Consider the following 12949-nt stretch of genomic DNA (forward strand, 5'->3'; position numbering starts at 1 on the left):
TGAATATTTACACAATGTTTTTTTTTTATTTTATACGAGATAAAAATAATTTCTATTAAAACTAAAATAAATTTTATTACTTATAATAAACAAGTTATTTCTTTTATCTATAGTAATTATTTTTTTAATATAAAATTATCTACAAATTGTCTATTTTCAATGAAATTCCATACGCGCTGCAGTATTTTCAAATAAATACAAAACGACTAATTTACAATGAAGAGATGATAATTATACATTATTTATAAGTTAAATTTTTGATATTTTACCATTGAATTTTTATTAAATAATGATGCATAAAATTTTGTATTATGTTAGTAATACATATATGTAGTTATTGATTTATTTAAATTAAAGCATGAACAAAACTTATTGTTTATTATAAATATTATATGTATTCATATATACGTACATTTGTGTTTAAATAAAATGTACACATTGCCATTATATTTTCAAAATAATTAAACAGGATTAGAAATATGTATTTGTGTTTTTGAACTTGATATCAAGCGTGTTATATATATATAGTACATATTTTTATGCTGCATTTGAAGTAAATCATTAGATATTGTGTGCAATATAATTAATTTGACATTTTATTAAAATTCGTTAATATTCAAATGATAAAATTGTGTTCATATTAAAAAAGAAATGTTGTTTGTAACTGAAAATTATTCATTATAATAAAAAATATAATTGTTATTATATATATTTTTTGATAATTTAGACTTACATAAGAAATAATCATTGTTATTATTCATACCCTATAGTGAAATTGAATTTTTAAATGTATTTTAAATGGAATGGAGGAATTGAAATCTATAATGATCATAAAAGAGTATGTAGATAGATATACATATGTATATTTATTCCCATTATCGACTATTTATTTATTATTGACACAAATCAAAATATAAATACATATATAAAACCATCATTATTTTAAATTCAACTGTCTTGATTTTTTAACATTTTCATAAAATTTACTTTCCTTTCACATATAATAAATAAATAATTTATACAAATTCAGTAATTTGTTTTTATATAAAATAAGAATATATAGGGTTTTTTTACTATACAACTTTACATTTCTACATTTGAAATTTGATATTTCCCTAATAATTTGAAAAATAAATATTTATGGAATATATTTACAATATGGAGATACTCTTTGTGAAATACTAAATAAAACTTACGAAAAAATCTCACTTTGATTTAATTAACATGATTTTATATATTATTACCCAAGGTGTGTGCTACAATTGAAAATAAAGCACACAGAACAAGTGTTCCAATCGTTGACATTTCTGAAAATACAGTGAAATATATTATTGTTATATTCATTTAAAAAATTTATACTTAAATAAATTAAATATTGATAAATAAATTACCCTTAATGCTACTAGACTTTCCAGTGTCTGGTTTGGAGGTGTAAGATTCAACTTCATCTAAGAATTGGTAATTTGCCTTGAATCCAGTACCATCGAGCCTATCGTTCGATCGGAAAGTCACTCTAAAGAATTTTCTATCTGATTCAATATGAAATTCTTTAAGTTGTCCACAATGTCTATTATACTTTCTATCCCTCGCCATAAAATTTGAAAATTCGACATAGTCACTTGCTGACATTGCCTCACACCTAAAAATGATTTTTATGTATGAACACACACACACACTTAGTAATTGAGTCATATAAATAAAAAAATATAGAAAAATTCCTACGGTAATACTCCTTCTATATCGAAGTATGTAAAATGCAAATGAACTTTTTCCTTTTGAAGTCCGTGGAAAAAGTAATGACACTCTGTATCTCTAGGGTATGAACCTGGATAGTTGGGAGAACTGAATGTTCCGTTTCTCGTTTCCGAACTGTTAAAAACAAAGGCACATGGGAACTCTGTCAACTGCTTACCATCTGTTACACCAAAATCTGCAACAAAGATTTAAGAATGTAAACGAGCTTTTGATATTATAATTTTCAGCATTGACGACGTATTCATACTTTCTGTAAAACTATAAAAGGCTTTAAATCCTCTAATGTAACGCGAGGAATATATGCCTCGGAATTCCAACATCATTCTTGGTCCATTGGACATGATTGGGCGAGGTGTGGTCGATGCGCAAAACGAATCAATCTTTTCCATTCTTCCATCAATGTGGACATATGCCTGTAAAGCGTCTATACTTTCGCATCTGAAAACAAACAAATATTTCATTTCAAGCGATTAATGGGGTAAGGGAGGGCTTGGTGCAAACGATCGACAAGCGCTAGACAGACTGAACCACAGATTAACTGGATGGCTGCTTTAAACGCAATTCTCGACTTCACGAATAATAGATTGCACATCAGATGACGAGTAACCTTTCGATGTGCACAGATGCAATTATTAAAATTTAAATGGATCTTTCTGGCGAGTTTAATTAATAAGGCAAAATTCGGAACTAAAGTATCAGAAGCACAGAACGTATACAGGGTAGGTATGTCGGGACTTCGGGTAGATTTCGCTTAGTGTAAGTGCGAGCAGTGCGCACGCATAAGGTACACGTGTCGTTAATCTGTGGTTCCGTCTGTCTTGTCAATCGTTTGCACCGCATCGGGTAAGGGAGCACCTAGAGTAATTGATTTGATCTATAGTTGACGGGTTCGGTGATTATTCCGCAAAAAGCGATCTTGCGCATGTCACTGAAATCTCGATAACGGAACATCTGGCACCCAAAAACGCCATCAATCGAAATTTATGTACGCGAAACATTGTACTAACGAGAACTCGAGTACCAGATGTTCCATGATCGAGATTTTAGTGACTTAAACTTTTAGTGAATAATCTGTTTATCACTGCAGTCATATACCTACATACATACATATTGCTGGTAAACGGACTACTAGTCACAGAACCAGTCACAGGACAACCGGTCGCTCTAGATCGGTTACACGTGATCACCCGTCACACTAAAATTGGTCACGAGAAAACTGGTCACACCCTAAAACCGGTCACAAGAAAACTGGTCACACCCTAAAATCAGTCACGAGAAAACTGGTTGACGGATTTTTGGGTGTAACCAGTTTTCTCGTGACCAGTTTAAGGGTGTGTTCTCCAAACAGCACTTCGGCCTAATGCGTGCGAGTGAGATCACGTGTGAGGGAGAAAACCAATGTTAGTGTTTTGTCCCTATGCATATACGGAATAACTAGCGACTACCGATGAAGTACATATGTATGTACGTAGCTGACAAACTCTACGAGTCGTAAACAATGTGTGCCGCGAATATTAAAAGGCTACGATGCTCTGGATTAGTGTACCATTTTAGGTATATAAAGTTTCTACTTATTATTGTTGAACGTTTAATATTTTATACTTTCAACTACATATAACATAATACAATAAATAAATATCCTTTAAAATGAAAGCGCATTGAACTATTAAAAATAAAATCAAATATTTAAAAAAAGTTACGTTGTTGATTCGTCAGTTGGATGGTAGAGGCTAAAATCTTGGAAGACAATCTGAATTCTCTCCTTTCCACGTCCCTGAAAGTCATATCGACAGTGTGACCTTGAAGGATAAGGTCCTGGATAATGCGGAGAAGCAAAAGTCCCGTTTTTATTGGTGTCGCTATTGAATACTGCATCGCAGCTCGATGCTGAAAAAAAACAAACATTATAATTAAGATACATATGCTATTAATATTTCATTCTTAATCATTAAAAATGGTATGGTATGCTATTTTATAAGGGATAGTTCATGAAAATAAATTTAAAGTCGTATTGATTTATAGCTGGAGTTTGCGCTGTTACGACTAACGTCAACGAAGTTCTGCATCTGACGTTTCACTCGCCGGGCGTGTTTGACGGTCTTTTTTCATTTTCTCCACTTAATATTATTCCTAAAGTATGTATATGTTTATTATTTTTAAAATGTGATATAAGCTCTTTCGTAATCGATAAATTTAGGTATACTACATTTTTTTTTTAAATATTTTCGTACGTATCTGAGCCTAACCTCATACCCAGTATACTGTCATATTGATCTTTTCTATTATAATTTTTTTATTTTATCGCTACATGTTAATATTAATGGCATTAAAAGTTTTCACTTTAAATGCGTTCTAACATTGACTTTCAAATTTAAAGTCAGTGTAAGACAGTCGAGAAGGTCTTTATTTTCAGTTTGTTCTGATACATTTCTATACAATTTTCTTTTAACTCGATTTTTTTAAATTTTTTGTACATATTTCTATAACCTGCACAATTGTATTGATAGTAAAATTGTATCGTTTCAGGATATCATAATGGATGATGAAGGTGGGAAGCCGTTTTCTATCGAGCGGGCTAAGACGGGACGTGCCGCGTGCCGTGCATGTCGCACTGTATGCGTTGCTGGAGAATTGCGTATGGCAAAGCTTGTCGCTTCCCCGTACGGAGACAACAAGTTCATGAAGACATGGCACCACGTTGATTGTCTCATGAATTTATTCATGAAGCAGCGACCGACCACAAAAAGAATCACATCAACAGCCGAGATTGAAAACTTTGAAAACTTGTCACCGGATGATAAGACGTTGATTTTGCTTAAATTAAACGATATGGAGGTGCAATACTCCAAAAAACACAATTCTTCCCCTGTAATTGTTAAAGAATGCGACGAACTTGACGACGAGCCTTCAACGAGTAACGTTGTAACGAAAAAAGCAGATACTATCGACGTTAGCCATAGAGATAGTTCTTTTCAAGAATTTCAAAATCTTTGTCGGAATGTGGCTAAAGATTCGAAACACACATCTAAAATGATGATGTTCAAACAATTTTTCACGGAAGGATCTGATCGGACCGGCTTCAAGAGCGATATATCAGTCTGGATTAAATTACTCGCTCCGAGTATTCTCAATAGGGTTTACAATCTAAAAGATAGGCAACTGTTGAAAATTTTCGCGAGACTTTTGCGCGTCGATCGCGACGATATGATGGAAGATTTGAATGAAGGAAACGTTGGAGAGACATTGAAGAATTTTTTCAATAAATCTATAGTAAATCCTGCTTCGGTCAGCACGTTGACTGTATTTGAAATCGATGAATTTTTAAACGCACTCACCGCTTTGACTAAAGAAGAAGAGCAGTTTGCCATGTTCAGATCGATCATTCACAAATGCACTGCGGAAGATTTAAAATACCTTATATATTTGATCATCGGAGATCTAAGAATGGGGGCCAAGTGCAAGTATATTTTGGATGCGTTGGAACCGGGAGCTTACGAAGAATATCGATCGAAGAATGACATTGATATCATCCTATCGAATATTTCAATTGTCAAAAAACATGGAACACCGACCAAAAAGTCAACTGACGCCGATCTACAGGTCATGACTCCGGTGTCGCCGATGCTAGCCGAGGCTTGCAAATCCATCGAAATGGCGATGAAGAAGTGTCCGAATGGAATGATGTCCGAAATAAAATATGACGGTGAACGTGTTCAAGTTCACAAGTCGAACAATGTCTTCCAGTATTTTTCTAGGTCGTTGAAACCCGTCATGAAGCATAAGATACAGCATTTGAAAGACTATATACCTAAAGCGTTTCCGCACGCGAATGATATGATATTGGATTCGGAGATTTTAATGGTGGATACGACGACCGGGCAACTGTTGCCCTTCGGATCTTTGGGTGTGCATAAAAAGAGCGAATTTGAACACGCTCAAGAGTGCTTATTCGTTTTTGATTGTATTTTCTACAACGGCGAAAGCTTAACTAACAAATCTATCCGTGAAAGGCGGAGAATTTTAGAAAACAACATGGTTGAGATTAAAAACCGCATTATGTATTCAAAAGTAGAGGTTATTTATAAAAGTAAGCAGCTACAAGAGATGATGTGTCAGGTATTGTTTTATTTTATTACTAGTGTTGAAATTTAAACAGGTGGTTTCGGATACAAATTGATACATGATTTAAAACATAGTTACAATAGGAACTCGGAACTGAAATAGGGATCGGGAATCGGAATTGAAATAGGAATTGGTAATCGGAACTGAAACAGGGATTGGGAATCAGAACCAAAATCGAAATTGAAATCGATATCGCACTTGCTCATACATAAATTAGGTTCGGTAATTGTTCCGCAAAAATCTCGATCACGGAACATGTGGCTGCTGGGGGCGCGGGGGGCTAGGCCCCCAGGGCACACACGCACATTCATTAATCATTTCGGAAGGTGTTGTGTGTATAATGTGCCACTTTTTATTTCGATTAATATTACGTGCGCCTATAAATTACCTTACATTATACATTATACTAAATATAACTTTTTTTATTCGTGTTTCAATTCTTTTTGGAAACCACCCGTTGAAATCAACGGGCACAAGCCTAGTATATATATGTTATACATTTTAATACAATTTAAATATAAATTTATATATTTTAGGTGTTCGAATTAGGATTGGAAGGGTTAGTCTTGAAAGATTTGGAATCAAAGTATGAGCCTGGAAAAAGACATTGGCTTAAAGTAAAAAAAGACTATCTTTTAGATGGTGCAATGGCCGATAGTGCAGATCTTGTAGTTTTGGGTGCTTGGTTTGGTGTGTACGTTTCCGATTACTATTTGATTGATATCTTCTTTTACTTGGGTATAATTTTAGTTGTGTTTCAGGAAGTGGAAAAAAGGGCGGTATGCTTTCGGTCTTCTTAATGGGTTGTTACGATCAGTCGAAAAATCAATGGCTCACTGTGACAAAGGTATCGGGGGGACACGACGATGATACTCTGGCTTCTTTGCAAGACCCACTTATGAATAACATGACTAAGATATCTCAAGATATGCTAAGAGTGCCTTCTTGGTTCAAATGCACCAAAAAAATGGTGCCCGATTTCGTAGCAAATGATCCGAAGAAGCAACCCGTTTGGGAAATCACTGGTATTTTTTGTTGTTGTTGCAAATATTTCTGTAAAAATGTTTTGGCTTTAACTTGTCTCATTTCAGGCGCTGAATTTTCTCAAGCTGACATACACACGGCAGGTGGAATTTCAATTAGATTTCCACGGGTGACTAAAATAAGGAACGATAAGTCGTGGGAGTCTGCCACGTCTTTCGCCGAACTTAAAATCTTGTTTGAGAATTCAAAACAAAAAACTGACTATTCTCATCTGTTCAAAAATACATCAGATTCCGATATAAAGAGTATGTTTATTAAATTTTATCATAATAAAATTATGTTTGAATTGAATTATTATTGTGTGATTGAATTTCAGTAAATCCTGGCAAAAGGAAAATTATTAACGACGACCTAAGTATTTCAAAGAGGCAAAAAAATATCGTCGATTTCCTAAAGAGTCCGTCCAAAGCGAGTCCAATCAAAGGAAGTCCATCTAAAGTGGTCACAATTAAAAACCCGCTGCCAGATGTATTCCATAGCTGTGTTTTACTTTTTTTTAAAAGTGAATTAAGCAGTGAAATTAACCGCTTTAAGCGGTATTGGATTGCATATGGTGGATCTTTAGACGAGTCTGATGATGGTAGTGAGGCGACCCATGTCATTCACTCGGTCGAGTCGATATCAGTCCGGGAGTATTACGAGTCTAAATGGGACACTTCCAAACTAGCCCGACATGTTACTTTAGAATGGCTTAAATTGTGTGTTGAATCTAACGAAATCGTCAATACTGCACCATATGCTGTCAGATTGACTAATTAACTTTAACTATTACGGAGTCAACAGTCGGGAACTGGTGACTGTTAGTTTGAAAATTGCATCATTGAAATTTTTCCATAAAAATATATACCATACATATGTTTATATTGTTAAAATATTCAAGTTATTTTGAACATACACCTTATATGCCTTGTCTAGTCTTATTTAAATTTTTAAAAATTGAAGAGTTGTGTGGAAGTCTAAATTTTTTATAATAAAAGTAACAATAAGCATTTTAGCAATTGATACCAAATTTCATTGTGATAGGATTAGTGTTATGTGAAATATCATTTTTTCTAAACCATGAAAACTTGACCAGTGATCGATTCCGAGTCAAAATTTCGAGTCGAATTTTCACATAATTACAAAACTTCATATATTGTTCATAGTTTAAGTAAAAATTGAATGTGTTTGCTGGGATTTAATATATGTTTTGTACATACATAATATATGTATATGCATAATATCAATGGATTAGTTTTGTTTTTCAATGTATTTTTTCATTTCAATTATTATGATGATTTTCTTTCGTTCGTTATTATCTGAGAAGATTTTAATTAGGAACTTAAATTTAAAATTATTCGATAATGGTCACTATTTAAATGTTTATATAATTCTACATATATGCATTCACATTCCTTGGCCTTATTTACGCTTTTTTTTTAACTTGGCTATACATAGTAATAATATTTATATTTTTTTATTGAAAATATTGTATTATTATTGTATACTATTTTGGGCTAATTATATGTACACTTCTACTGATATTTAGTTTGAATCTCTGTCTTAAGATATAGCGATTTAGTACATATTAATAATATGTATTGCAACGATTTGACTGTACACTATACATATGTATGTAGAAATATGAATTTTATTTTGGTTTAATAGTATTAGTTAAGTTTAATGATTTTATTCAATTTAAAGTTTTTGTTTTGTATAATTTATAAAAGTTGAAGTAACTGCATTCGTTAATAATGAATGTATTATATTATTTTACTGTTTTTTTTTTATATTATATTATATTATAATGTATGCTTTTTTTAAGAAATAAAAGTTACCACATCAAAGGAATTCTATAGTTGTTGGCCAGTTTATATTTGATGGCCATTCGAATAAAACGCACACTAGTTGACAAAAAAATTTTAGGTTGCTATTTATTAGCAGTAAACAAGAATATTATTAAAATTACAATATGTTCTAGGGTTCTTACGTTTTTATATTTTTAATTCTTAACATTTCATTCTTATTTTTTAACTTCAGAATACAAATGGCCAATAATTGAACACTCGCCAATAACTTAAGCATTTCCTCTACATATGTACATGCATATACATACATATATAATATATAATGCATAAGTTTAAGTTCCTTTTTACATTACAATAAAGTTATTATAAGACCTATTACCTATTTTTAGACCCTCACATATGCCTTTTATTTATAATATAAACCTATTTTTTCCTATTCCTTAAATCAACTACATATTTTAGTTACGTCAATCAAAATGATTGTACCGGATGATTAAGTTTTATTAAGGCAGTCAAGACCATAAATTGTAATTTTTTTGTCAATTGTATATGAAAAAATAACTTTGTACCATAAAGATTATCAGAAAATTATCGATTGATTATTTGATTACTATTGTAGGAATATAGTACAACTTGTGCTATACCGAATCAAAACCAGTGATGTCATCTATATCATGATAATATACAAGTTGTATGATAGCATCATACGCGCTCCTGTACAAAGAGTGCAGAGCTAACTTCGCCTGGAATTATCTTCGCTACTCAAAGGCAATGACCCATTCGACTATTCCAGAAGAAAGATATCATCACTCGATCTTAAAACGAACGAACCACGTAGGAATACATTGTATCTGCATTAGCCGCATTCCAAAACAAACGACGCTCAGACGCTAATGTCATCACACAGCTGCAAAATTAACGACGTCTAGATGCCTTTGAAATACCGCGACTAATTCAATGTAATTCATTTGGAATGTAATCCAAATGTAAGTACTACGCACGTATATAAACGACGTTCAGACGCTGATGTAATCATACAGCTACAACACATGGCCTGGAGACAAAGACATCTGCACACGGCATGCATCGAACTACAATATATAAACCGACGCATCAGCTCCAGACGTTAGAGTGTACCTATGGAGTTCAGCCAGCTCACTTCTCCGAAGCTGAGCAACTAGCTCCTTCGTGCATACAATAACTCTTTTATAAACTGAACATAAATAAAACGTAACAAACATAAAAGTATTTTCATAGGCCGGGATACGGCCAACACACCTTCCCGCGTCCTAATATATATATATATATATATATATATATATATATATATATATATATATATATATATATATATATATATATATATATATATATATATAGTTGGGTAATTGGATTATTAGTCACATCGTGATTGCCCAAAAGAAAATTTTTGCCATGAAAATCGCGAATACGGAATATTTGGCAGTCGAGTTCTCGTTAGTATGATAGTGTAGCGTATACTAAAAGGATCCGCCGTTATAATTGGTTTCGAGGATTATCTCCAGACTTAAGTACAAGTCGGCTAACAATGAGATACCCCCGAATGCACTTAGCGGGGGTAGCGGTAACTCGGTCGCATTCCGGTAGAGTTCTCAGAACCGACAGCGATAGCCTGGGACTGACTTCCGTGGCACATCTAGTACGTAACCATAACAATAGGTAAACAAACGGGACGTCGAAGATGCCCTGAGAGACCTTTTCCTTTATAAGGAGGTACTTAGGCGATATCAAAATATTCTGGACGGAGCACTGGCAGTGCGTGTATCTCCTTAATCATCAATAAATGCTGTGACACGACTTTGGCCTTTTACTTGGATCCTCCACCCACATCTACGCAACAATAGTTATAGTTAATATGATGGACTTTTCGTCTGCTAGATGTTCCGTTATAGAGATTTTAGTGACTTTTGGGCGAGCGCTTTGTGACCAATAATCACCGAACCATGTAGTTGTGATACAAATATACATACATAACGATCTTTACGGTCTAAAAATCGATGAAATTTACCCTCCGTCTCATCTATCAAGTATATTTTTAGCAGAATAATACGAATTCTCATCGAATAGAGAACATTGTACGTACAGGTAAACTCATTACAGTCTATTTAATTGCTCGAAGCTCTTAGTGCCAGTTCAATATACATGCATATTATATACGTATGTACTTAATTCTAGCTGCCCCAGTTTACAGGTGACCAATTGCAAAAAAAAACGAGTCGTTCTCAATGGTCCTTTAGGTCGGTGGTCGAACCAATATAAATATATGATCGCATATAAATTTATAATGGGTACGTATCATATTTGCATAAGTTAGTTGGCCGTAAAACATTTTTTGCCGCACATATGAAACGGTTTCAATTTCATTGCCGGTCATTTTGTTCGCACATGGCGTCTCGTCTCTCGTCCCTGAGGGGTGTTGGAAAACTTGCAAGCAAGAAATGAAACGCTTAAAATATTCACAAGATGAAGCTGTACGGGACTCGGGGTGAAATTAGATTTGTGTCGTCCTTTTACAGGGGAGTGGGGTGGGAAAGAGCCAGTCTACACATACAGAGTTTCCCAATGTGTGACACGAGGAATCACCGGGTCACAACTCTTGGGATCAAGCAATTATTATGTTATTTTTAGCTGGATACATACACTCAATATTTATGCATATGGTCTTGCTGAAAATGGAGTATTGTGAGAAGTGGTATGTAGTATGTAATTAGTAAGAGAAGATACTTATACACACAGTGCCGGTTTTAGGGGGGGACTGGGTCGGGCGGTGCCCGAGGGCGCCAAGTATGTTGGGGCGCCACTCCATGCACTGGAGGCGCTTTAAAATTTAAAATTATGGCGCCAAAGAGCCCAATTTTTTTAAATTAGAGTACCAAAGGCGAAACATAAATTGATTATTTGTAATTGAAACTTATCTCCGTGTACAATGCCACAAAATAATTTGTCACAATTTTCTAGGGGCGCTTAGAAAAAATTGCCGGAGGGTGCCATAGGGTGTAAGGCCAGCACTGTATATACACATGTAAATGCTTCAGAGGGATCTGTTGCACATCTTGTGCAAAAAATCATTCTGATTGAGTGGGTGTGAGTTATTAAAATTGGATTTGATTTCGAGGGTTGCAATTTCACTATCAACACTTTAACTGTCTGCTAAGCAGTGAAGTGTATTGAGAAGGGTACATCTCTAGGGATTGTTCGTTGCCTTCAAGAAAGGGTGGAACGAAAAATTCGAGTGGGGTGAGTAATAGAGCAATATTGTAAAAATGATAAGAGCTTCTTGCTTCAAATAGGACCAGAGCTCATTTACAGCAGCAAACTTTTTTCTTATTTATATTTGTAGCTACAAAACAAAGTCGTATTGAAAATATCCTGTGAATGCTTTTTACTACAGTAACGATCTTTTTTAATGATCAATTACACTGAGCAACAAAGAAATCACGTTTCTTACTTACCAGAGCGGAGGCTAATCAATTTTTCTTTGACCCACTAAATTCGAATATGAAAATGATGTTTGTTGGTTTCTTCTCGTTTATGAGATATAGGCGTTTAAAAAATGTGTAATTTTTACAGATGTTTTTAGGGCGTTTGCAGTCTTTAGCTCAAAAACCTGGAATTGCTGAGCCAAAGCAAGTATTGAGATCAATAGTCGGGTATATTTTCTACTGATTGTGATTTTTATTGCGTATAATTAATTATCAAGTCAAAAATATATATTTTTTATCATGCATTTATTGGACCAGTTCTATATCTCCCTAAGTTTTTTTTTCTGAACGTACTAATATGAGCGGTAAATGGTTTTAAATTACAATATGAAATGTTCTGGGTGATCATCGCTCACAAGTGAGCGTGAGCGAGTGAGATGGAGTGATGCGCTCTCCGTTCTTCTTCTTGCTCTAACATCATTGGCTCGGTCATGGCAACCGCGTTTTTAAACTCAATTTAAAATTATTTACCGCTCGGATTAGAACGTTTAAAAAATAAAAAAAAATATTGAAATAAAAAATAAATTTTTATAAAGTGGTCTAGTGAAAATTATGCAAAAAAGCTCATAAAATTAAGGGAAAAAATGTGTAAGATAATAAAAAATAATATTTTTGACCTTTAAAATCGCTAGATAAGTATTTTAAAGCAACAAAAAAACAAAATCAATAGGAAAAACAATTGACTATTGATTTTAATACTCACTTTTGGCACAGTAATAC

At 33.7% G+C, this 12949-nt stretch overlaps 3 protein-coding genes across 3 annotated transcripts in view; 2 read left to right on the forward strand and 1 right to left on the reverse strand.

Moving 5' to 3' along the window:
• The window catches only part of LOC143910435 (uncharacterized), a 448390-nt gene that overhangs the window by 166205 nt on the left and 269236 nt on the right, over nt 1–12949 (forward strand). The gene's annotated exons all lie outside the window — the stretch shown is intronic.
• Sol1 (CUB domain-containing protein Sol1) overlaps nt 1187–12949 on the reverse strand; it is a 262612-nt gene continuing 250849 nt past the window's right edge. The window contains exons 9-13 of the mRNA XM_077428791.1: nt 3456–3642; nt 2003–2193; nt 1723–1930; nt 1392–1639; nt 1187–1307 (exon numbers count right to left, since the gene is read on the reverse strand). Of these exons, the coding sequence (XP_077284917.1) occupies nt 1231–1307; nt 1392–1639; nt 1723–1930; nt 2003–2193; nt 3456–3642 (911 nt within the window). The 3' untranslated portion in view covers nt 1187–1230. The remainder of the gene's footprint in view (nt 1308–1391; nt 1640–1722; nt 1931–2002; nt 2194–3455; nt 3643–12949) is intronic.
• DNAlig3 (DNA ligase 3) lies at nt 3816–7852 on the forward strand. Its single transcript, XM_077428894.1, has 6 exons — nt 3816–3890; nt 4282–5871; nt 6414–6567; nt 6639–6902; nt 6969–7166; nt 7238–7852. Exons 2-6 carry the CDS (start codon nt 4291–4293, stop codon nt 7678–7680), a joined length of 2640 nt encoding a protein of 879 aa, XP_077285020.1. The 5' UTR covers nt 3816–3890; nt 4282–4290; the 3' UTR covers nt 7681–7852.

Source organism: Arctopsyche grandis, chromosome 4, assembly GCF_051622035.1.
Source record: "Arctopsyche grandis isolate Sample6627 chromosome 4, ASM5162203v2, whole genome shotgun sequence".
Lineage (NCBI taxonomy): Eukaryota > Metazoa > Arthropoda > Insecta > Trichoptera > Hydropsychidae > Arctopsyche > Arctopsyche grandis.

Excerpts from the sequence above, each read along its gene's own strand:
- DNAlig3 (XM_077428894.1), top strand. The coding sequence starts at position 4,291 with ATGGATGATGAAGGTGGGAAGCCGTTTTCTATCGAGCGGGCTAAGACG. Across the intron at positions 6,903-6,968 it reads ACCCGTTTGGGAAATCACTG|GCGCTGAATTTTCTCAAGCT; the intron begins GTATTTTTTGTT and ends GTCTCATTTCAG. Across the intron at positions 7,167-7,237 it reads ATCAGATTCCGATATAAAGA|TAAATCCTGGCAAAAGGAAA; the intron begins GTATGTTTATTA and ends ATTGAATTTCAG.